The 26,155-nt window shown below is 40.9% G+C and overlaps 1 protein-coding gene and 1 non-coding gene across 5 annotated transcripts in view; one reads left to right on the top strand and one right to left on the bottom strand.

Annotated features, from left to right (window-relative positions):
* Positions 1–24,704, top strand: part of MAGT1 (magnesium transporter 1) — a 72,466-nt gene extending 47,762 nt beyond the window's left edge. For 3 of the 4 annotated variants that reach the window (XM_024240274.3, XM_063720977.1, NM_001131459.2), the window contains 3 exon segments: positions 9,755–9,829; positions 20,205–20,295; positions 21,848–24,704. In XM_024240274.3, coding sequence (XP_024096042.1) covers positions 9,755–9,829; positions 20,205–20,295; positions 21,848–21,863 — 182 coding nt within the window. In that variant the 3' untranslated portion in view covers positions 21,864–24,704. 4 annotated transcript variants of the gene reach the window in all.
* LOC112131084 (U6 spliceosomal RNA) lies at positions 13,877–13,983 on the bottom strand. Its single transcript, XR_002913232.1, has one exon. It is a non-coding gene; the product is annotated as a U6 spliceosomal RNA (small nuclear RNA).
* Positions 24,705–26,155: the final 1,451 nt, after the last annotated feature.

The raw sequence follows: 26,155 nt of genomic DNA, 5'->3' as shown, positions 1-26,155 counted from the left end.
TTGAACCCAGGAGGTTGAGGTTGCAGTAAGCCGAGACTGCCACTGCACTCCAGCCTGGGCAACAGAGCGAGACTCTGTCTCAAAGAAAAAAAAAAAGAACAGAAAAGAAAAGTATGGTTTGATGGATTAACAAATTATTATACCTTGGAAAATTTTCAGTATCTTGAATCGGTTCTTCTCACTAGTACTTTGAAATTGAATAATGGAGCAAAAGAGCAATTAAAATTGTAAAATATTAATTAGTTGATTTGGGGTTTGTTGGTCTTTCAGCTTTGTCTTAAACTTTTAAATATATAAGAAGTTTAAGAAATTAGAGAATTGTCATTTTACCTCTGCTTTAAGATTGAGCATCAGCCTAAGGTTTCGTATACATTTGGAACGGATTACAATCCTGTTGGGATATAGAATGTCTTGTGTTTGGTTATTAGGATGCAAAAAGTGAACTTTTTTCAGGGTCAGACATGTATACAGATTATAAGACAGTGACTTAAGTGCTGTGTACCAGAAATAGTGAGAAAATGAACAATTTTGTCAGAGGTAAGGAATATTAGGAAAGGCTTAACCACTCTCCCAACCCCCCTGCCTTTTTTTTTCAGTGGAGTCTCGCTCTGTCGCCCAGACTGGAGTGCAGTGGCACCATCTTAGTTCACTGCAACCTCCACCTCCTGGGTTCAAGCGATCCTCCTGCCTCAGCCTCCTGAGTAGCTGGAATTACAGGTGTGCACCACCTCACCTGGCTAATTTCTTTATTTTTAGTAGAGACAGGGTTTCACCAGGTTGGCCAGGCTGGTCTTGAACTCCTGACCTCAGGTGATCCACCCGTCTCAGCCTCCCAAAGTGCTAGGATTTCAGGCGTGAGCCACCTCACCCAGCCCCCACTTTCTTTTAAAGTAAATATGAAACCTCAAGACCAGTAACATTGTTTACAGCTTCCAGGTTGATAAGAATTAATAGACTGAGGCCACCTCTAAGTAGTAGTTATGATTTTGGAAAATATTCACGTTTATTATTAGTTTAATGTTGTACAGTTTATTGCATGATTAATAAAGCAGACTATATAATCAATTGCCTGATCTAAGCAACCTTTAAAATTACATTTCAAGTATTGCAGTTCTGCAGAAAAGTTTACAAAAGTTTACAGTTTGATGAATTTCCTTGGTTTTTTTTTGTTTTTTGTTTTTTGTTTTTGAGATGGAGTCTTGCTGTGTTGCCCAGGCTAGAGTGCAATGGTGTGATCCCAGCTCACTGCAACCTCCACCTCCCAGGTTCAGGCGATTCTCTTGCTTCAGCCTCTGGAGTAGCTGAAATTACAGGCACCTGCCACCATGCCTGGCTAAGTTTTTTTGATATTTTTAGTAGAGATGTGGTTTCATCATGTTGGCCAGGCTGGTTTCGAACTCCTGAGCTCAACTGATCCGCCTGCCTTGGCCTCCCAAAGTGTAAGGATTACAGGCGTGATCCACGGTGCCCAGCCCAGTTTGATGAATTTTCACAGAATTAACACACTTATGTAACCAAAACTCATATCAATAAATAAAATTTTACCCACATCTCAGAGCATTCTCCGTCATCATTCCTCCTGATTGCCACCTTCCCACCCAGAAGTAATTGCTATCCTGACTGCTAACACTATGGGTTTATTTTACCTATTTTTTTTTAACTTACATAAATGGAATCCTACAGGGCTGGGTGCGGTGGCTCATGCCTGTAATCCCATCACTTTGGGAAGCTGAAGCAGGCAGATCACCTGAGGGCAGGAGTTCGAGACCAGCCTGGCCAACATGACAAAACCCTTTCTCTACTAAAAAAAGTACATAAATTAACTGGGTGTGGTGCTGCGTGCCTGTGGTCCCAGCTACCTGGGAGGCTGAGGCAGGAGGGTGGCTTGAGCCTAGGAGGTAGAGGTTGCAGTGAGCTGAGATCGCACCACTGCGCTCCAGCCTGGCTGATAGAGCCAGACTTTGTCTCAAAAAAAAAGAAAAAGAAAACACAATAAATGGAATCCCACAATAAATATATTTGGATTTATTTTTATTTTTATTTTTTTAGAGATGAAATTTTGTGTTGCCCAGGCTGGAGTACAGTGGGGTCACCATTAGCTCGCTGTAACCTTGACCTCCCAGAATCAAGCAGTCCTTCCACGTCAGCCTCCCGAGTAGCTGGGACTATAGGTGTGCACTACCGCACCCAGCTAATTTTTGTATTTTTTTCTAGAGACGGAGTCTCGCCCTGTCGTCCAGGCTGGTCTCAATCTCCTGGGCTCAAGCAATCCTCGTACCTTGGCCTCCTGAATTTTTAAAATAAAGTAGCAGTCTGGAAAATGTTCACCTATAACCTGAAACCCTAATAGTATAAACTACGTTTACTTTTGCATGTTATCTTGCATTCATTTCTATATGAATGTTTCGTGGTAAGGGTGTTCATTTTTTATACTTGTAGATGTGTTGTGCATGGAGTTTGCTATCTTAATATATTATAAGCATTTTCTATGTTGTATGGCCTTTATATTTATGAAAATTACAAAGAAATCTGAAAATACGAAGAAAAAAAAGTAGTCAATATTCTTAATGTTTATATAATGGATATATCATATCCTTGTTGCCCAGGCTGGTCTCGAACTCCTGACCTCAGGTGATCCACCTGCCTTGGCCACAAGCATGAGCCACCACGCCTGGCCTTCTACTAGCTTTTAATAGCCTAGTTGTTGTATGTTATGGAATACTGTCTCCTCTATTTCTGCTGAGTTCTCCTGGAGTGACATTTAATCAGGACTGTGTAATTTTTGTATTTCGTTGTTTGTATTCCTCACTAGAGTGTAATCTTCATGGTAGGATCTTTATTTTGTTCAACTTTTTATTTCCAGCAGTTTATAGTGCCTGCCATATAGTAGGCAGTGTTAGTAAAAATTTAAAGATTCAGTAAATGAAATAAAACAGTGTACATGGAAGTGCATCATAGCTCTTGACAGCTAAGAAGAATACACAAAAGACCTTGAGGTATTTAGCAAGAAGGAAAGCTCATTGAAAGCAAAAGCACATAAACCATGATGAAAAGACAAGCTTTCCCCAGAGCAAGTCTCAATCATTAATCAGAGAGTACCCAGTAATCAAAGCCTATAGAAATGATCAATCTTTGGCCAGCCATGGTGGCTCATGCCTGTAACCCCAGCACTTTGAGAGGCTGAGGTGAGTGAATCGCCTGAGGTCAGGCGTTCGAGACCAGCCTAGCCAACATGGCTAAACCCCACCTCTACTCAAAATACAAAAATTAGCCAGGCGTGGTGGCATGTGCCTGTAATCACAGCTACTCAGGAGGCAGAGGCAGGAGAATTTCTTGAACCCGGGAGGCAGAGGTTGCAGTGAGTCAAGATGGCGCCACTGCACTCCAGCCTGAGTGACAGAGCAAAACTCCATCTCAAAAAAAAAAAAGAAATGATCACATTAACAAAAGACCTTTGTCCAGTCAAGATGGCCGAATAGGAACAGCTCCAGTCTACAGTTCCCAGCATGAGCGACGCAGAAGACGGGTGATTTCTGCATATCCAACTGAGGTACCAGGTTCATCTCACTGGGGATTGTCAGACAGTGGGTGCAGGACAGTGGGTGCAGCGCACTGAGCGTGAGCTGAAGCAGGTTGAGGCATTGCCTCACCCGGGAAGCGCAGGGGGTCAGGGATTCCCTTTCCTAGCCAAGGAAAGGGGTGACAGACGGCACCTGGAAAATCGGGTCACTCCCAACCTAATACTGCGCTTTTCCGACAGTCTTAGCAAACGGCACACCAGGAGATTATATCCCGTGCCTGGCTCGGAGGGTCCTACACCCACGGAGCCTCGCTCATTGCTAGCACAGCAGTCTGAGATCAAACTGCAGGGCGGCAGCGAGGCTGGGGGGCATCCGCCATTGCCAAGGCTTGAGTAGGTAAACAAAGCGGCCGGGAAGCTCAAACTGGGTGGAGCCCACCGCAGCTCAAGGAGGCCTGCCTGCCTCTGTAGACTCCACCTCTGGGGGCAGGGCATAGCCAAACAAAAGGCAGCAGAAACCTCTGCAGACTTAAATGACCCTGTCTGACAGCCTTGAAGAGAGTAGTGGTTCTCCCAGCACACAGCTTGAGATCTGAGAACGGACAGACTGCCTCCTCAAGTGCGTCCCTGACCCCCGAGTAGCCTAACTGGGAGGCACCCCCCAGTAGGGGCAGACTGACACCTCACACGGCCAGGTACTCCTCTGAGACAAAACTTCCAAAGGAACAATCAGGCAGCAACATTTGCTGTTCACCAATATCTGCTGTTCTGCAGCCTCCACTGCTGATACCCAGGCAAACAGGGTCTGGAGGGGACCTCCAGCAAACTCCAACAGACCTGCAGCTGAGGGTCCTGACTGTTAGAAGGAAAACTAACAAACAGAAAGGACATCCATACCAAAACTCCATCTGTACATCACCATCATCAAAGACCAAAGGTAGATAAAACCACATAGATGGGGAAAAAACAGAACAGAAAAACTGAAAATTCTAAAAATCAGAGTGCCTCTCCTCTCCAAAGGAATGCAGCTCCTCACCAGCAAAGAAACAAAGCTGGACAGAGAATGACTTTGACGAGTTGAGAGAAGAAGGCTTCAGACGATCAAACTTCTCCGAGCTAAAGGAGGAAGTTCGAACCCATGGCAAAGAAGTTAAAAACCTTGAAAAAAGATTGGATGAATGGCCAGCTAGAATAACCAATGCAGAGAAGTCCTTCAGGGACCTGATGGAGCGGAAAACCACACATGAGAACTACGTGATGAATGCAGAAGCCTCAGTAGCCGACTCGATCAACTGGAAGAAAGGATATCAGTGATGGAAGATCAAATGAATGAAATGAAGCAAGAAGAGAAGTTTAGAGAAAAAAGAATAAAAAGAAACGAATAAAGCCTCCAAGAAATATGGGACTATGTGAAAAGACCAAATCTACGTCTGATTGGTGTACCTGAAAGTGACGGGGAGAATGGAACCAAGTTGGAAAACACTCTGCAGGATATTATCCAGGAGAACTTCCCCAATCTAGCAAGGCAGGCCAACATTCAGATTCAGGAAATACAGAGAACGCCATAAAGATACTCCTCGAGAAGAGCAACTCCAAGACACATAATTGTCAGATTCAACAAAGTTGAAATGAAGGAAAAAATGTTAAGGGCAGCCAGAGAGAAAGGTCGGGTTACCCACAAAGGGAAGCCCATCAGACTAACAGCGGATATCTTGGCAGAAACTCTACAAGCCAGAAGACAGTGGGGGCCAAATTCATCATTCTTAAAGAAAAGAATTTTCAACCCAGAATTTCATATCCAGCCAAGCTAAGCTTCATAAATGAAGGAGAAATAAAATCCTTTACAGACAAGCAAATGCTGAGAGATTTTGTCACCACCAGGCCTGCCCTAAAAGAGCTCCTGAAGGAAGCACTAAACATGGAAAGGAACAACCAGTACCAGCCACTGCAAAAACATGCCAAATTGTAAAGACCATCGATGTTAGAAAGAAACTGCAGCAACTAATGAGCAAAATAACCAGCTAACATCATAATGACAGGATCAAATTCACACATAACAATATTAACCTTAAATGTAAATGGGCTAAATGCTCCAATTAAAAGACACAGACTGGCAAATTGGATAAAGAATCAAGACCCATCAGTGTGCTGTATTTAGGAGAACCATCTCATGTGCAGAGACACACATAGGCTCAAAATAAAAGGGATGGAGGAAGATCTACCAAGCAAATGGAAAACAAAAAAAGGCAGGGGTTGCAATCCTAGTCTCTGATAAAGCAGACTTTAAACCAAAAAAGATCAAAAGAGACAAAGAAGGCCATTACATAATGGTAAAGGGATCAATTCAACAAGAAGAGCTAACTATCCTAAATATATATGCACCCAATACAGGAGCACCCAGATTCATAAAGCAAGTCCTTAGAGACCTACAGAGAGACTTAGACTCCCACACAATAATAATGGGAGACTTTAACACTCCACTGTCAACATTAGACAGATCCACGAGACACAAAGTTAACAAGGATATCCAGGAATTGAACTCAGCTCTGCACCAAGCAGACCTAATAGACATCTACACAACTCTCCACCCCAAATCAACAGAATATACATTCTTTTCAGCACCACACAACACCTATTCCAAAATTGACCACATAGTTGGAAGTAAAGCACTCCTCAACAAACGTAAAAAATCAGAAATTATAACAAACTGTCTCTCAGACCACAGTGCAATCAAGCTAGAACTCAGGATTAAGAAACTCACTCAGAACCGCTCAACTACATGGAAACTGAACAACCTGCTCCTGAATGACTACTGGGTACATAACAAAATGAAGGCAGAAATAAAGATGTTCTTTGAAACTAACGAGAACAAAGACACAACATACCAGAATCTCTGGGACACATTGAAAGCAGTGTGTAGAGGGAAATTTATAGCACTAAATGCCCACAAGAGAAAGCAGGAAAGATCTCAAATTGACACCCTAACATCACAATTAAAAGAACTAGAGAAGCAAGAGCAAACACATTCAAAAGCTAGCAGAAGGCAAGAAATAACTAAGATCAGAGCAGAACTGAAGGAAATAGAGACACAAAAACCCTTCAAAAAATCAGTGAATCCAGGAGGTGGTTTTTGAAAAGATCAACAAAATGGATAGACCGCTAGCAAGACTAATAAAGAAGAAAAGAGAGAAGAATCATATAGACGCAATAAAAAATGATAAATGGGATATCACCACCGATCCCACAGAAATGCAAACTACCATCAGAGAAAACTATAAACACCTCTATGCAAATAAACTAGAAAATCTAGAAGAAATTGATAAATTCCTGGACACATACACCCTCCCAAGACTAAACCAGGAAGAAGTTGAATCTCTGAATAGACCAATAACAGGCTCTGAAATTGAGGCAATAATTAATAGCTTACCAACCAAAAAGAGTCCAGGACCAGATGGATTCACAGCCATATTCTACCAGAGGTACAAGGAGGAGCTGGTACCATTCCTTCTGAAACTATTCCAATCAATAGAAAAAGAGGGAATCCTCCCTGACTCATTTTATGAGGCCAGCATCATCCTGATACCAAAGCCTGGCAGAGACACAACAAAAAAAAAAAGAGAATTTTAGACCAAATATCCCTGATGAACATTGATGCAAAAATCCTCAATAAAATACTAGCAAAAAAATACTGGAGGAGGGATAGCATTAGGAGATACACTTAATGTTAAATGACGAGTTAATGGGTGCAGCACACCAACATGGGACATGTATACATATATAACAACCTGCACGGTGTGCACATGTACCCTAAAACTTAAAGTAAAATAAAATTAACAAAAAAGAAAGAAATGATCACTCTTTGCACAAACCTGCAGATAAAGAACTCAGAAAAAATTGCTGGAGAAGAGAGTTGGCTGAACAACTGAAAACATGATGAATGGGCATCATCCCTAACAAGAGGCTATTGAAGAAAGAATGCAAGATGGGGCACAGGCACATTGGTTCATGCATGTAATTCCAGCACTTTGGGAGGCCCAGGCTGGAGAACTGCTTGAGCCCAGGAGTTTGAGACCAGCCTGGGCAACATAGTGAGACCCTGTTTCTACAAAAAAATCAACAGAATGAAGCTGGCATGGTGGTATGCACCTATAGTCCTAGATACTCAGGAGGCTGAGGCAGGAGGATCTCTTGAGCCTGGGAGGTGGAGGTTGCAGTGAGTTGTGATTGTGCCGTTGCACTCCACCCTGGGTGACAGAGTGAGACCCTGTCTCAAATAAATAAATTAAATTAAAAATTTTTAAAAAGAATGCAAGATGGTAATGAAGGGATGACAAGTCAAATTTTAGAGCCAATTATAAATTCAGGCCTCATCTAAACACATATTTTTCCCTTTCCGCTTAATGATACCCACATGCGGTGGCATACAACATGTATGTACATATGCATAATTGATTTGGGAGTGTTTTACTGCTGTTAGTATTCACTAAACTGCAGGGTGAATCTGTGTCTCTTTTCTACTAGAACACATTCTATTTGCTTTAAAATTTGAATTTGCTTATTTTAATATTCAGCCATGCCATCTGTTACCTATTTGTATGGGTAGTTGTATTTTGTATTTATGCAGCTCCTATTAAGCTGAATAAAAGTGTGGTCATGGCACATGTGAGATTTTTCTTTTTCTTTTTCTTTTTCTTTTTTTTTTTTTTTTTTTTTTTTGAGATGGAGTCTTGTTCTGTCACCCAGGCTGGAGTGCAGTAGTGCCATCTCGGCTCACTGCAACCTCTGCCTCCCGTGTTGAAGTGATTCTCCTGCCTCAGCCTCCCAAGTAGCTGCAATTACAGGCGCCTGCCACCACGCCCAGCTAATTTTTGTATTTTTAGTAGAAACGGGTTTTTGCCATGTTGGCCAGGCTGGTCTTGAACTCCTGACTTAAGGTGATCCACCTGCCTCTGCCTCCCAAAGTGCTGGGAGTACAGGCGTGAGCCACCACGCACGGCCAGGATTTTTCTTTTTCGTTAGAATAGGATAAAATTAGATAGGTTAGTAGTAATTTGTGCTTTAAAGGCTAATTATTGATGCACTTTTGGCATCTTGGCATGGGGAAAAATTAAAAAAGTATTATTGAAAATATGGAGTTTTTTTTTTTTTGACACACAGTCTAGTTCTGTCATGCAGGCTAGAGTGCAGTGGTATGATCACGGCTAACTGCAGCCTCAACCTCCCAGGCTCAAGTGATCCTCCTACCTCAGCCTCCCAAGTAGCTAGGACTACAGGTATGTGCCACCAGCCTGGCCAGTTTTTTGTATTTTTTGGTAGAGACAGAGTCTCACCATGTTGCCCAGGCTGGTTTTGAACTCCCAGACTTAAGCAATCTGCCCACCTCGGCCTCCCAAACTGTTAGGATTACAGGTGTGAACCGCTAAACTAGGCCAGGAGAAATTTTTCAGAAATTAATTTTCAAATAAAAAATAGTTACTGTTCTCCCTAAATGATATATATATTTCAAATGTGTTCTTTAGGGAGGTGGGGTGAAATATTCAAAATGGCTATTTAGGGCTAGGCGTGGTCGTTCACACCTGTAATCCCAGCACTTTGGGAGGCCGAGGCAGGTGGACTGCTTGAGGTCAAGAGTTCAAGACCAGCCTGTGCAACATGGCAAAACCCCATCTCTACAAAAAAAAAAAAAAAAAATTACAGAATTTAGCTGGGCGTGGTGGTGAGCACCTATAGTTGCAGCTACTCAGGAGGCTGAGGTGGGAGGGTGGCTTGAGCCCGGGAGGTGGAGATTGTAGTGAGCTGAGATTGCGTCACTGCACTCCAGCCTGGGTGACAGAGCCAGACTCTGTCTCAAAAAAAAAAAAAAAAAAAAAAAAAAAAGCTATTTAATATTTTTAAATGTTTGAGGTCAGGGCAATAACTGAATGTCCAGACAGGTTATTTCAAAGTACAATTTCGGGAAAGCTCATATTTCATCTGTAAGTTATGGTGGGACATTTGTTTAAAATACCAATTTTTCTTTGCACAAATGAGGTAATCTTCCGATTTTAGTTTTTTATATCTTCATAGTAAATAATTGTCATGCTGTATAGATACAAGATTCCTTATTTTGGTTTTTTATAATGAAGAGCTGAAGGTTTATATATTCATTTTAATTTTCTTCATGAGAAACTGGGAATAGTAAAATGTTATGTCTTTTGTGTCTGTGCGAATTTCTCCTTAAACAATTTTTCTTAGATGGTGGAGTTACCTTAGGAATGGTGCTTTTATGTGAAGCTGCAACCTCTGACATGGATATTGGAAAGCGAAAGAGTAAGTCACCTTACTCAAAATATAACAGTGCTGCCTGTAATATGGAAAAAGAGTGATCTCTTAATCACTTTTCCTCTTACTTATAGGATAAGTAAGTTATTTTACCCCTTTACTATTTTTTTCTTTAAATGTCATATCTGTTATTGAACTCCTTTACTATTATAAAATTAATATATGCTCATTATAGAAAATGTAAAAAAACAGGAGCATGAAACATTTATTCCACCACTGAAAAACTAATTATTTTTAAATTGTAATATATTTCTTTCCACTTATAAAAACATCTTAAAAACTGTATATATAAAATTTTGACACTTCACACCCCCTTTTTAAACTGGAGTTAAATAACTAATAACTTTTTCTATATACATAATTTTAAACTTATTCTCTGTTATTGTTTGTTTTCTTTAAGATAGGGTCTCACTCTGTCACTCAGGCTGGAGTGCAGTAGCATAATCATAGCTCACTGCAACCTCCGCCCCTAGGCTCAAGCTGTCCTCACACCTCAACTTCCCTAGTAGCTGAGACTACAGGCATGTACCACCATGCCCAGCTAATATTTTGTACTTTTTGTAGAGATGGGGTTTTGTCACTTTGCCCAGGCTGGCCTCAAACCCCTGGACTCAAGTGATCTTCCCACCTCAGCCTCCCAAAGTGTTGGGATTACAGGCGTGAGCTACCATGCCTGGCTGACTTATACTCTATATTGTAATTTAACTATTCTGATTTTTTTCAATGTTTAGTTTTTTCCTAATTTCAACTATAATTATTCTTCAATAACTATCATGATATATTAAGCATCTATTTTTTTTTTTTTTTGAGATGGAGTTTTGCTCTTACTATCCAGGGTGGAGTGCAGTGGTGCGATCTCGGCTCACTGCATCCTCTGCCTCTCAGGTTCAAGTGATTCTCCTGCCTCAGCTTCCTGAGTAGCTGGGATTACAGGCGCCCACCACCACGCCCGGCTAGTTTTTGTTTTTTGGGGTTTTTTTTTCGTTTGTTTTTTTGTTTTTGTATTTTTAGTAGAGATGGGATTTCACCATGTTGGCCAGGCTGGTCTTGAACTCCTGACCTCAGGTGATCCACTCGCCTCGGCCTCCCGAAGTGCTGGGATTACAGGCATGAGCCACCACGCCCAGCCATCATTCTTATTTTATGTTGTTTCCTTAAGGTAGATTCCTAGAAGAATAACTGTGTGGTCCTCTGTCTGATTATTTTCAATTCTCTTGATGTTTTAATCATTACAGATTATTTTAGCAAGTTAAAATAATTTAGATTTCTACTACTGGTATTTAAGAATGTTTGTTTCGGCCGGGCGCAGTGGCTTATGCCTGTAATCCCGGCACTTTGGGAGACCGAGGCGGGTGGATAACTTGAGGTCAGGAGTTCGAGGCCATCAAGCCTGATCAACATGGTGAAACCCCGTCTCTACTAAAAGTACAAAAATTTGGCCAGGCGCGGTGGCTCACACCTGTAATCCCAGCGCTTTGGGAGGCCAAGGCAGGTGGATCACAAGGTCAGGAGTTCGAGACCAGCCTGGCCAACATGGTGAAACCCCCGTCTCTACTAAAAATACAAAAATTAGCCGGGCATGGTGGCGTGCACGTGTAATCTCAGCTACTTAGGTGGCTGAGGCAGGAGAATTGCTTGAACCCAGGAGGTGGAGGTTGCAGTGAGCCGAGAACATGCCATTCTACTCCAGCCTGGGTGACAAAGCGAGACTCCATCTCAAAAATATATATATATATTAGCCAGGCGTTGTGGCGCATGCCTGTTATCCCAGCTACTTGAGAGGCTGAGGCAGGAGAATCGCTTGAACCTGGGAGGCAGAGGTTGTAGTGAGCTGAGATCGCGCCATTGCATTCCAGCCTGGGCAACAAGAGTGAAACTTCATCTTAAAGAAAAAAAAAAAAGAATGTTTGTCTCATTCGGTTTTTTTTTGTTGTTGTTGTTAAGATGGAGTCTCGCTTTGTCGCCCAGGCTGGAGTGCAGTGGCGCGATCTCAGCTCACTGCAAGCTCTGCCTCCCAGGTTCACGCCATTCTCCTGCCTCAGCCTCCCAAGTAGCTAAGACTACAGGCGCCCACCACCATGCCCGACTAATTTATTTTTTGTATTTTTTTTTTTTTTTCTTCTCGCTCTGTCACCCAGGCTGGAGTGCAGTGGTGCAATCTCAGCTCACTGCAAGCTCTGCCTCCCGGGTTCACCCCATTCGCCTGCCTCAGCCTCCCAAGTAGCTAGGACTACAGGCACCCGCCACCATGCCCGGCTAATTTTTTTGTATTTTTAGTAGAGATGAGGTTTCACCGTGTTAGCCAGGATGGTCTCAATCTCCTGACCTTGTGATCCGCCCGCCTCGGCCTCCCAAAGTGCTGGGGTTACAGGCATGAGCCACCGCGCCCAGCCATTTCATTGTAATTTTATCAGCATTAATCTCATTAATATGTATCTGTTTTATAGATACATATATATTTGCCAATCAGATAAGGTGGAAATGTATTATTTTGTACTCCTTTTATTTTTATAAGGTCAAATATTTTCCTAAATGTTTATTAGTCATTTGTGTTTATGTTTTTCCTTCTATAAATTATCCTTTTGTCTTTTGCCATTTATCTGTTAGAGTCTTAGCCCTTTTATTTGGTTTGCAAGGAATTTTTTTTTTTTTTTTTTTTTTTTTGAGACGGAGTCTTGCTCTGTCTCCCAGGCTGGAGTGCAGTGGTGCAATCTTGGCTTACTGCAACCTCCGCCTCCTGGGTTTAAGCAATTCTCCTGCCTCAGCCTCCCATGTAGCTGGGATTACAGGTGCACATCACCACGCCCAGCTAATTTTTGTATTTTTAGTAGAGATGGGATTTCACCATGTTGGCCAGGCTGGTCTCGAACTCCTGACCTCATGATGTGCCTGCCTCGGCCTCCTAAAGTGCTGGGATTACAGGCGTGAGCCACTGTTCCCAGCCAGACATTTTTTTTTTTTTTTTTTAAGGCCAGGCCTTACTCTGTTGCCCAGGCTGGAGTGCAGTGCCGCGATAATGACTCACTGTAGCTTCGAACTCCTGGGCTCCAGCAATCCTACTGCCTCAGCTTCCCAGGTAGCTATGACCTCAGGCTTATGCCACCACTCCCAGTTAAATTTATTTTATTTTTTGTAGAGATGGGGTCTCACTTTGTTGCCCAGGCTGGTCTGTGTCTCCTGTGCTCAAGCAACCTTTCCCACTGTGGCCTCCCAAAGTGCTAAGATTACAGGCGTGAGCCACCATGCCCAGCCTGCATGAACTTTTTATATATTAGAATATTCACACATTGTTATCTGTTGCAGAGAGAATCTAACAATGTAATTTGGTTTTACTTTCATGAAATAAGTGTAAGTCAAGATTTTCCTTTTATGATTAAAAAGTTAAATGTCAACCAGGCGTGGTGGCTCACACCTGTAAATCCCAGCATTTTGGGAAGCCGAGGCAGGTGGATCACCTGAGGTCAGGAGTTTGAGACCAGCCTGGCCAACATGGCGAAACCCCATCTCTAAAAAAGCAAAAATTAGCCAGGCATGGTGTCACGTGCCTGTAATCCCAGCTACTCGGGAGGTTGAGGCATGAGAATCACTTGAACCCAAGAGGCGGAAGTTGCAGTGAGCCGAGATCGTGCTACTGCACTCCAGCCTGGGTGATAGAGCGAGACTTCATCTCAAAAAAAATAAATAAATAAATAAGTTAAATGTCATCAAAATTACCCTACCTAAATAAAGTCTAATATTTACTTTAACTTCTAGAAAAAAGATAAAGATACTGAACTTCAAATTTGATAAATACTTGTTTTGCTCAATTAAAATAAATATTTTTTAGCTGCATATGGTGCAACGCACTTGTAGTCCCAGCTACTTGTGAGGCTGGGACAGGAGGATGGCTTGAGGCCAGGAGTTAGAGGCTGCAGTGAGCTATGATCACACCACTGCACTTCAGTCTGGGCAGCAGAGCGAGACTCAATCTCTAAAAAATGAATTTTTACATGTTAGAAAAATAATTAATGTATCAGTTTTTAAAATTTTTTTTAAAAAAATATGGAACACTTCACGAATTTGCGTGTCATCCTTGCACAGGGGCCATGCTAATCTTCTCTGTATGATTCCAGTTGTAGTATATATGCTGCCAAAGTAAGCATTTTACAGTTTTTAATCCAGTCAGTATATGTCCTTTCACTGCCTGACTTTTTACGAGATCAGGCGCGTTCAGGGTGCTGTGGTTGTAGACTTTGCCTGACTGTTTAAAAATTGCCTATTTCGGTGTTTATTCTTGGGAAAAGGCCATCAAAGTACACTACTGACATGAACTTAAATTGTTAAACATTTTGGCAACATATACTGAAATAGTCACAATTTGATCTCCTAAGTTTCTTACCTAACAAAATGATCACAAATTAATAGATGTTTCTTTAGCATGTTCTGGGAACTGCTCTAAGCACTTTTAGATGTATGAAAAGAGGAGGATACAAATATATACAGAGTGATGCTGTATATATGTATATGCACATTTTCTTTTTCTTTTTTTTAAATTTGAGACAGGGTCTCACTCTGTTGCCCAGGCTGGAGTGCTGTGGAGAGATCATAACTCACTGCAGCCTTGACCTCCCTGGCTCAGGTGATTCTCCCACCTCAGCCTTCCTAGTAGGTGGGACTACAGGCATGCACCGCCACACCTTGGTAATTTTTTGTAGAGATGGGGCCTCGCTACATTGTCTAGGCTGGTCTTGAACTCCTGGGCTCAAGCAATCCTTCTGCCTTGGCCTCCCCAAATGCTGTGATTTACAGGCATGAGCCGTCACACCCAGTCTGTGAGTACATTTTCTTAGAGAATAAAAGGCTAACTTGTCTACACTGAGCATGTGTTAATACTCAGAAAAAGCATTTTATTTTTAATTTTTGTGGGTACATAGTAGGTGTATATATTTATGGGATACGTGAGATGTTTTGATATATAGGCATGCAACGTGTAATAGTCACATCACGGAGACTGCAGTATCCATCCTTCAAGTATTTACCCTTTGTGTCATAAACAATCCAATTATAGTTTTTTAGTTATTTTAAAATGTACAATTAAATTATTATTGACTATAGTTATCCTGTTGTGCTATCAAATAGTAGGTCTTATTCTATTTTTTTTGTACCCATTAGCCATCCGTACCTCCCCCAGCATTCCCCAACTACCCTTTCCAGCCTCTGGTAACCATCCTTCTACTCTCTGTGTCCATGAGTTCAATTGTTTTCATTTTTTGATCCCACAAATAAGTGAGAACATGTGATTTTTTTTTTCTGTACCTGAATTATTTCACTTAATGATTTCCAAGGCCGGGCATGGTGGCTCACTCCTGTAATCCCAGCACTTTGGGAGACCAAGGTGGGCAGATTATTTGAGGTCAGAAGTTCTAGACTACCCTGGCCAACGTGGTAAAACCCCGTATCTACTAAAATACAAAAATTAGCTGGGCGTAGTGGTGCACACCTGTAATCCCAGCTACTCGGGAGGCTGAGGCAGGAGAATTGTTTGAACCTGGAAGGCAGAGGTTGAAGTGAGCCAAGCTGGCGCCACTGCACTCCAGCCTGGGTGACAGAGCGAGACTCCATCTCAATAATAATAATAATAATGATTTCCAGTTCCATGTTGTTGCAAGTGACAGGATCTTATTTTTTTAATGACTGAATAGTACTCCATTGTGTATATGTACCACGTTTTCTTTATCCATTCATCTGTTGATGGACATTTAGGTTGCTTCCAAATGTTGGCTATTGGAAACAGTGCTGCAGCAAACATGGGAGTACAGATATTTCTTTGGTATACTGATTTATTTTTCTGTGGGTATATACCCAAACAGTGGAATTGCTGGATCATATGGTGGTTCAATTTTTAGTTTTTTGAGGAACCTCCAAACTGTTCTCCTTAGTGGTTATACTAACTTACATTCCCCCCAACAGTGTACAGCAGTGTACAAGGGTTCCCTTTTTTCCACATCCTCGCCAGCATTTATTATTGCTTGTCTTTTGGATATAAGCCATTTTAGCTGGGGTGAGATGATAGGTATCTCATTGCAATTTTTATTTGCATTTCTCTGATGATCATTGATGTTGAGTAGCTTTTTTATGCCTACTTGCCATTTGTATGTCTTCTTTTGAGAAACATCTATTGAAATATTTTCTGTTTTTGCGGTGGCTCACGCCTGTAATCCCAGCACTTTGGGAGGCCGAGGCGGGTGGATCACGAGGTCAGGAGATGGAGACCATCCTGGCTAACACAGTGAAACCTCGTCTCTACTAAAAAAAAAATACAAAAAAATTAGCCGGGCATGGTGGCAGGCGTCTGTAGTCCCAGCTACTCGGGAGGCTGAGGCAGGAGAATGGCGTGAACCCGGGAGGCGGAGCTTGCAGTGAGCTGAGATCACACCACTGCACTCCAGCCTGAGCGACAGAGCAAGACTCCGTCTCAAAAAAAAAGAAATATTTTCTTTTTTTTTCGATCAGATCATTAGATTTTTTTTCCTGTAGAGTTGTTTGAGCTCCTTTTATATTCTGGTTATTAACCCCTTGTCACATGGGTACTGTGCACATATTTTCTCCCATCCTGTGGATTGACTCCTCACTTTGTTGATTGTATCCTTTGCTCTGAAGAAGCTTTTAAACTTGATGTGATCTCATTTGTCCATTTTTGCTTTGGTTGCCTGTGCTTCTGGGGTATTATTCAAGAAATTTTTGCCCAGACTAATGTCCTGGAGAGTTTCCCCAATGTTTTCTTGTAGTTGTTTCATATTAATAGTTTGCAGTCTTAGGCCGGGCACTGTGGCTTACACCTGCAATCCTAATGCTTTGGGAGGCCGAGACTGGCAGATCACTTGAGGCCAGGAGTTCGAGACCAGCCTGGCCAACATGGTGAAACCCTGTCTCTACTAAAAATACAAAAATTAGCCGGGCGTGGTGGTGTGTGCCTGTAGTCCCAGCTACTTGGGAGGCTGAGGCAGGAGGATTGCTTGGCCCAGGAAGTGGAGGTTGCAGTGAGCCAAGATCATGCCACTGCACTCCAGCCTGAGCAACAGAGCAAGACTGTGTCTTTTATATATATATATATATATATATATATATATATATATATGGTGTACAGTCTTAGATTTAAGTCTTTAATCCATTTTGACTTGATTTTTCTATATGGCAAGAGATGGGGGTCTAGTTTTGTTCTGCCTATGGATATCCAGTTCTCCTGGCACCTTTTATTGAAGAGACTGTGTTTTCTCCAGTGGATGTTCTTGGCAGCTTTGTTGAAAATGAGTTCACTGTAGGTGTATGGGTTTGTTTCTGAGTTCTCTCTTCTGTCCCATTGGTCTGTATGCCTGTTTTTATGCCAGTACTATGCTGTTTTGGTTACTATAACTCTATAGTATAATTTGAAGTCAAGTAATATGATTCCTCCAGTTTTGTTCTTTTTGCTTAGGATAGCTTTGACTATTCTTGGTCTTTTGTGATTTCATATAAATTTTGGTTTTTCTATTTCTGTGAAGTTGTCATTGGTATTTTGATAGGGATTGCATTGAATCTGTAGATTGCTTTAGATAGTATGAACATTTTAACAACATCGATTCTTCCAATCCATGAACGTGGAACATCTTTCCATTTTTTGATATCCACTTCAATTTCTTTAAGCAGTGTTTTATAGTTTTCATCATAGAGTTCTTTCACTTCTTTGGTTAAGTTAACCCTTTTCCCATTTGCCCCGAGAATACTCACTGGCAGTGCTTGTGGCTGCAGTGTTTACCCTGAGATAACTCTGCCACAAAATATCGTGCTTTAATTATTGTTTTCACATCCACTCTAGTATATCAACTTTGGAAACAAAACTGATATGTTAGATATCACTGGGTTCAAGTGATCCACTACCACTACTGAAAATAGAGTGCTGTAAATAGAATAATATACTAGACATCATTCCATTTGTATTTCCATTATAGTGGTATTTCCATTTACAAAATATAGTAATTCTTGATCACTGAAAATGTCAAATCCTAGAAAATATAGCATTCCACGTGTAATGTTTACATCATTCTCGAACAGTTGTTAGCCAAAGATTCATTTGATGAATTCAATTTTTCTGAAATAGACTATTCTGATGATTCAGACAATTCTGATGTTAGTTCTGTTTAGTAATAACTCCAACAACAGTTTTTGTTTTATTTTAACATTGAAAATCAGTCAGATTTACTTCAGCCTCAAAGAGCGTGATTATATAAAATTAAATGAGCATTGGCAGCAAGCTGCTCTTCTTTCTTGTAAATGAGAAAAGAATTAAAGAGAAATATTGTTTAACATTTACACATTAACCCCTAGTCATATTGTGTAACAATTAGAAAAGGCAAAAGAATTGTTGCATAAGTAAAACAAAACTGAAAGTTGATTTTCTTTTCTTTTCTTTTTTTTTTTTTTTTTTGAGACAGAGTCTCACTTTTTCGCACAGGCTGGAGTGCAGTGGCACGATCTTGGTTCACTACAAGCTTTGCCACCCGGGTTCAAGCAATTATCCTGCCTCAGCTTCCCGAGTAGCTGAGATTACAGGCGCCTGCCACCACGCCTGGCTAATTTTTTTTGTAGTTTTTAGTAGAGATGGGGCTTCATCATCTTGGCCAGGCTGGTCTTGAACTCCTGACCTCGTGCTCGTGATCCACCCGCCTTGGCCTCCCAAAGTGCTGGGGTTACAGGCATGAGCCACAGCACCTGGCCGAAAATTGATTTTCTTGTCAGTCACTAAGTATGTTTCCCTAGAACAAACTTGTCCAGTCTGTGGGCCACATGCGGCCCAACACAAATTTGTAAACTTCTTTAAAACATTATGAGAGTTTTTTTCTGCAATTTTTTTTTTCAGCTCATCAGCTATCATTAGTGTTAATGTATTTTATTTGTGGCCCAGGACAGCTCTTCTTCCAGTGAGGCCCTGGGAAGCCACACAGCCCTGCCCTAGAGCTTCCTTTGCTGTTGGACACATGCTTCCCTACATCCCTATCTCTATAGTTCTTAGCCATTTTTAGTCCAGGGATTCAAAGAGCTTCACATCATGACAATCCATACTTGAGCATTTGGGGATTAGTATTTGTAGTTCACTTTAATAACTGCTGTGCTAATGTAGGACATGACATGTGGGATTAGTGGAGAGAGCTATGAATCTAGGGCTAGGGATCAGATTTTTTTTCTCATTATTCAAATAAGAAATCCATGTTTATTGAGTTACATATATAAGGCTGTGTAGTTATCTGTGCATAAATAAAGTACTTTCAAGTGAGGCTATCACAATGAAGTCATCAGATGTCTAAGTTAATGTTTATCAATAATACTACAAGGCCACTTTTAGGGGTTTTAAAGTTCAATAAATAAGTAAGCCGGGCACAGTGGCTCATGCCTGTAATCCCAGCTCTTTGGAAGGCTGAAGCGGGAAGATCACTTGAGCCCAGGAGATCAACACCAGCCTGGGCAATGTAGTGAGACACGTCTTCTCAAAAAAATTAAAAAATTAGCCAGGCATGGTGGCACACATCTGTAGTCCCAGCTACTAGAGAGGCTGTAGTGGGAGGATTGCTTGAGCCCAGGAAGTTGAGACTGCAGTGAGCTGTGATTGTGCCACTGCACTTCAGCCTGGGCAACAGAGCAAGACCCTGACTCAAAAAAAAAAAAAAAGAAAAAAAAAAACCAAAAAACCAAATGGGTGATTTTCTTGTCAATAGTAAGACAGTGTTTCTAACAGTAAACCCTTCAGTGTGATGGCTTTAAAGGAATTCATTATTTCATACATTTGAATTGCATAATTATGTAAAGGAGTTACTCTATTACATTGTAATGGAGCAAATTAGAGGGGAAGGCAGATTCCTGAAGATTAAGAAATAGGGATGAAAATTGTTGAAAAGTTGAGATTTATCAATAATGTATACCCCTTCCTTTTCACTCTCAAAGTATAGACTGCCAGGCCGGGCGCGGTGGCTCACGCCTGTAATCCCAGCACTTTGGGAGGCCGAGGCAGGCGGATCACGAGGTCAGGAGATCGAGACCATCCTGGCCAATACGGTGAAACCCCGTCTCTACTAAAAATACAAAAAATTAGCCAGGCACGGTGGTGGGCACCTGTAGTCCCAGCTACCCTGGAGGCTGAGGCAGGAGAAGGACATGAACCCAGGAGGCGGAGCTTGCAATGAGCCGAGATCAAGCCACTGCACTCCGGCCTGGGCGAAAGAGCGAGACTCCATCTCAAAAAAAAAAAAATAAAAGTAAAAAAAAAAAAAAAAGAAAGAAAGAAAGTATAGACTGCCATGGTTATTTATTATACTCAACCTGCTCATTTTACTCTCCTTTTATTTTTCTGCAGTAATGTGTGTGGCTGGTATTGGACTTGTTGTATTATTCTTCAGTTGGATGCTCTCTATTTTTAGATCTAAATATCATGGCTACCCATACAGGTATGATTCTTCTTTTTTATTTATACAGTGATTACTAATACTTGGAATGATTAGAGTTGATATTGCTTTATAATATCCTTCTTTTTGCTTTGCTTCCGAACTATTTTAGCTTATAAAGGAAAGACATAGGCTTTATTTTTATTTATTCATATATTTATTTATTTATTATTTATTTATTTATTTTCGAGATGGAGTTTTGCTCTTGTTGCCCAGACTGGAGTGCAATGGTGCAATCTCGGCTCACTGCAAACTCTGCCTCCCAGGTTCAAGCGATTCTCCTGCCTCAGCCTCCCAAGTAGTTGTGATTATAGGCGTGTGCCAGCATGCCCAGCTAATTTTGTATTTTTAGTAGAAACGGGGTTTCACCATGTTGATCAGGTCTCGAACTCCTGACCTCAAGTGATCCACCCGCCTCATCCTCCCAAAGTGTTGGGATTATAGGCATGAGCCACTGAGCCCGGCCTATTCATTTATTTTCAGAGACAGGGTCTCACTCTGTCACTCAGGCTGAAGTGTAATGGCGTGTTCATAGCTCATTGTAACCTTGAACTCCTGAGCTCAAGCCATCATTTCACCTCAGCTTCCCAAGAGGCTAGGACTACAGCTGCACATGACCACACCAAGCTAATATTTTTATTTTTTGTAAAGACAGGGTCTTGCTGTGTTACCCGGGCTGGTCTTGAACTTCTGGCGTCAAGCAAGTCTCCTGCTCAGCCTCCCAGAGGGCTGGGATTATAGGCATTAGCCAGCCACCATGCCCAGACAGCTGTAATTAAGATATGTTCCATATAAAAATTAATTATAGTATAATGGACAATATTAGTATGTGATTTCTCAGGAACATCTTTTAGATTTATTTTTCCATACCTAATTTATTCTAGAAATCTCTATAATACATAATGATTAGAACATTTTATGCCATTATCTATTCACATGGCTCCTTGTCTGCATATTATACTTCCTTTTGAAGAAGAAATGATTTTTTTTAATGTTAAAAACTTCTCACCTCTACTTTTTTTTTTAAGAAACAGAGTGCCACTGCACTCCAGTCTGAGTAATAGAGTGAGACCGCATCTCAAAAATAATAATTATAATAATTTATCCTCTACAGAATACTAATTGAGACGTGAGGGTAATTTTGCTGGGACTTCTGTTAATTATTTGATCAGCAGAGTTGATTCAATAGCAGTGTCGTGTGCCTGTAGTCCCAGCTACTCAGAAGGCTAAGACAGGATGATCACTTGAGCCTGGGAGTCCCAGACCAGACTAGGCAACACAGTGAGACCCCATCTCTAAAAAAATGAAAAAATAAAATTATTAATTAGTGTCTCTATTCAGGAGATATTTTAACTTGAGGTTATTCTATTTCCTTTTGTCATAAGACTAACGGGTCTCTCAGTGTTTCTCACTTTTTGTTATTGATACCCAAAGATTATCATGTACGTACCAAAATGCTCTTTTATCTATTAAAACCAACATACTGCTTATTGATTAAAAGTAAAGCCTACTTTTCTTTCAGAGACTAATAGATCGGTATATATTTTTGTTTCAGCTTTCTGATGAGTTAAAAAGGTCCCAGAAATATATAGACACTGGAGTACTGGAAATTGAAAAACGAAAATCGTGTGTGTTTGAAAAGAAGAATGCAACTTGTATATTTTGTATTACCTCTTTTTTTCAAGTGATTTAAATAGTTAATCATTTAACCAAAGAAGATGTGTAGTGCCTTAACAAGCAATTCTCTTTCAAAATCATGAGGTATTTGAAAATGATTATCCTCTTAACCTTCTCTTCCCAGTGAACTTTATGGAACATTTAATTTAGTAGAATTAAGTATATTATAAAAATTGTAAAACTACTACTTTGTTTTAGTTAGAGCAAAGCTCAAAACTACTTTAACTTAGTCATCTGATTTCATATTGCCTTATCCAATGATGGGGAAAGTAAGTCCTGACCAGGTGTTCCCACATATGCCTGTTACAGATAACTACATCAGGAATTCATTCTTAGCTTTTCCATCTTTGCATGGATGTGTATACTTTACGCATCTTTCCTTTTGGGTAGAGAAATTATATGTGCCATGTGGTCTTCTGAAAATGGAACACCATTCTTCAGAGCACACGTCTAGCCCTCAGAAAGAGTCGTTTCTCCTCCTCCTTGCATATTTCCCACTGAAATACAGTGCTGTCTGTGATTGTTTTTGTTTTGTTTTTTTTTGAGACAGAGTCTCACTGTGTCACACAGGCTGGAGTGCAGTGGCGTGAGCTCGGCTGACTGCAAACTCTGCCTCCCAGGTTTAAGCGATTCTCCTGTCACAGCTTCCCAAGTAGCTGGGATTTACAGGTGTGCACCGCCATGCCAGGCTAATTTTTGTATTTTTAGTAGAGACAGGGTTTCGCCAAGTTGTCCAGGCTGGTCTTGAACTCCTGGGCTCAAGTGATCCGCCCGCCTCGGTCTCCCAAAGTGCGAGGATGACCTGTGTGAGCTACCACACCAGCAATGTCTATGCTTCTCGATAGCTGTGAACATGAAAAAGGACATCTATTGGGAGGCCGAGGCAGGTGGATTGCTTGAGGCCAGGAGTTAGAGACCAGCCTGGCCAACAAGGCAAAACCCCATCTCTACTAAAAATATGAAAATTAGCTGGGCTTGGTGGCTCATGCCTATAATCCTAGCTACTTGGAAGGCTGAGGCACGAGACTTGCTTAATACCTGGGAGGCGGAGATGGCAGTGAGCCGAGATCACGCTACTGTGCTGCAGCCTGAGTGATAGAGTGAGACTGTGTCTCAAAAAAAAAGTATCCTAAATACAGGATTATGATTTCTGCTTGAATATGGTGTTAACTACCTTGTATTTAGAAAGATTTCAGATTCATTCCGTCTCCTTAGTTTTCTTTTAAGGTGACCCATCTGTGATAAAAATATAGCTTAGTGCTAAAATCAGTGTAACTTATACTGGTCTAAAATGTTTCTACAAATTAGAGTTTGTCACTTATTCCATTTGTACCTAAGAGAAAAATAGGCTCAGTTAGAAAAGGACTCCCTGGCCAGGCGCGGTGACTTACGCCTGTAATCTCAGCACTTTGGAAGGCCGAGGCAGGCAGATCACGAGGTCAGGAGTTTGAGACCATCCTGGCCAATATGGTGAAACCCCGTCTCTACTAAAAATATAAAAATTAGCTGGATGTGGTGGCAGGAGCCTGTAATCCCAGCTACACCGGAGGCTGAGGCACGAGAATCACTTGAACTCAGGAGATGGAGGTTTCAGTGAGCCAAGATCACACCACTGCACTCCAGCCTGGCAACAGAGCAAGACTCCGTCTCAAAAAAAAAAAGAAAAGGACTCCCTTAGAATGGGAAAGGAAAATCATAAAATATTGAGCTGATGCCTGTATATAGAAATTAAGCGTTTCTCGAAAGCTGTTCTATGTTTTGCTGTTATTTTAGTCTTTATTCTCTTCCTTTAGGTGGAGAAACAAAGTACCAATTTGAAGGGATTTTTTTTATTTTGTCTTTTGTTTTCTGTCAGTAGAAATAACCATATGTGCTAACCAAATTTCTGTGAAGAATGTTTTCATGGTTATCATTATATCTAACTATAACCTCCCCCATAGTTATGAAGAGTAATCTGAAATGCCACTATTGTGGAAATAGGATAATTGTAATTGTGAAAAAATAATTTTAAGGAAATCTTACAAGTATTACATTAAAAAGATATTTAGACTGCCACCTGCTATTTACCTTCTAATAACCCTGCCATGTGGTTTGCAGAAAGAGATGGATATAGTAGCCTCAGAAGAAATATTTTCTGTGGGTTTTTTGTTTTTCGTTACTAGATTTCATGGATGAGGGGATATGGTTGACCTTTTACTTTTTAATGGAGCAGCCAGTTTTTCTTAATTACTCACTTGTAAATAGTGAGATTCTGAATTCCTTACCTGCTATTCTTGTACTTGTCTCAGGCCAAATCTATGCTGTGGTTCTTATGAGACTTGTATGAAGATGCCCTGATTTGTACAGATTGACCACGGGAATACTACTGCCATGTAATCTGTATAGTTCCAGATAATTTGTCATGAACATTGACAGAATGACAATTTTTTGTATTTGCTTTTTCTCCCTTTAAGAGCACATTCTTCTGTAAGGAGAAAGGCAGCATTCTGGCTAAAATGTGTGGAAAGCTAATTTACTACACTTATAAAATAGTGTTACTTTTGTGAAAATTTTGAATTAGCTTTCATATGAAGTGCCTTAAGTAGACTCTTCATTTACTTTTCTAGTAATGGTTTAAATATCATTTGTTATGAATTTTTAAGATACAATTCAGAATGACACATTGTAGTGGCAAAGATAACCAAATGTCTGGCTGTTTGCTTTTTGACCATATCAATAAACTTTTACAACCTAAATTCTGAGTTTTTGATTACCATCTAAAGAGGAGTGAGTTTTAAACACTAAACTAGAATTGTAAAATTAGGATTTTACATTTTGAAGTTATAATTAATTTAAATTTCATATTGTCCTAAGGACAGTTTGATGGGGCAGTTTCTTTAAGTATTTCTGGATTGGGATATATTATTCTAGGAATCTATACATGGTCCCTCATTCTTAATGTTGTTACCCATTAGGTGAGTCAAAACAACCAAGATGAGTAGATAAATGACTGTTTGCAACAATTGATCTACCTTTCGTCCCAGACAGTGAACATTCCTTGACTGGGTAGTTTCCTTTTGGTAATAATAACTTGATTTGAAAGTTACCCTGGCAGATTATCAAGTTATATGAAACTAGACAGCAGCAGCAGCTCTTTTGCAAACATGGAGTAGAAACACTGCACAGGAAGTAAAGAGATCTGGCTTTTAGCCCTTGCTGTGTTTCTGTCTAACTATATGACCATAGGTGTCACCTGAACCTCTCTGAACATATTTCTTTATACTAAGTAGAGTGTATTAGACTAAATTACCTTAGTAGTCCTTCCTGCTCTGTTGTTATATTATGCAAAATATTAAAGATGCACTTAAATTTGAATAGATAATATTTTTATATCCAGATTTGGTACTGAATTAAAATCAATTGAAACGGAGGATATTCTGCAGTCAGATTTCTGAAGAAGCTAGGAAATGCTGGTGGAGGCCATTATAACTACAAATTGCTTAATATGCATTGAAATATTTTTTAGAAAGGATGCACGTGAAACTCTATTAGACCGTTATTGCATTGCTCTAAAGAAATACCTGAGATTGGGTACTTTATAAAGAAAAGAGGTTTAATTGGCTCACAGTTCTGCAGGGTGTACAGGAAACATGATGCTGGCATCTGCTCAGCTTTTGGGGAAGCCTCAGGAAACTTACAATCATGGTGGAAGGCAAAGGGGGAGCAAGCACATCACATGGCCAGAGCAGGAGCAAAAAGGTGAAGGGAGTTGCCAGACACTTCTCAATGACCAGATCTCGTGATAACTCACTATCACAAGGACAGTACCAAAGGGATGGTACTAAACCATTCATGAGAAACCTGCCCCCATCCAGTCATTTCCCACCAGGCCCCACCTCCAACATTGGGAATTACAATTGAACGTGACATTTGGGTGGGGACAAAGATCCAAACCATATTGGAACCAATATGTTAATAAGATTTTTTTTTTTTGAGACGGAGTCTCACATTGTCACCCAGGCTGAAGTGCCGTGGGGCAGTCTCGGCTCCCTGCAGCCTCCACCTCCCGAGTTCAAGTGATTCTCATGTCTCAGCCTCCCAAGTAGCTCGGACTACAGGCAAACGCCACCCCACGCCTGGCTAATTCTTGTATTTTTAGTAGAGATGATTTCACCATGTTGACAACCCTGGTCTCAAACTCCTGACC

This window comes from Pongo abelii, chromosome X, assembly GCF_028885655.2.
Source record: "Pongo abelii isolate AG06213 chromosome X, NHGRI_mPonAbe1-v2.0_pri, whole genome shotgun sequence".
Lineage (NCBI taxonomy): Eukaryota > Metazoa > Chordata > Mammalia > Primates > Hominidae > Pongo > Pongo abelii.
This window is presented reverse-complemented; position numbering and strand designations above follow the sequence as displayed.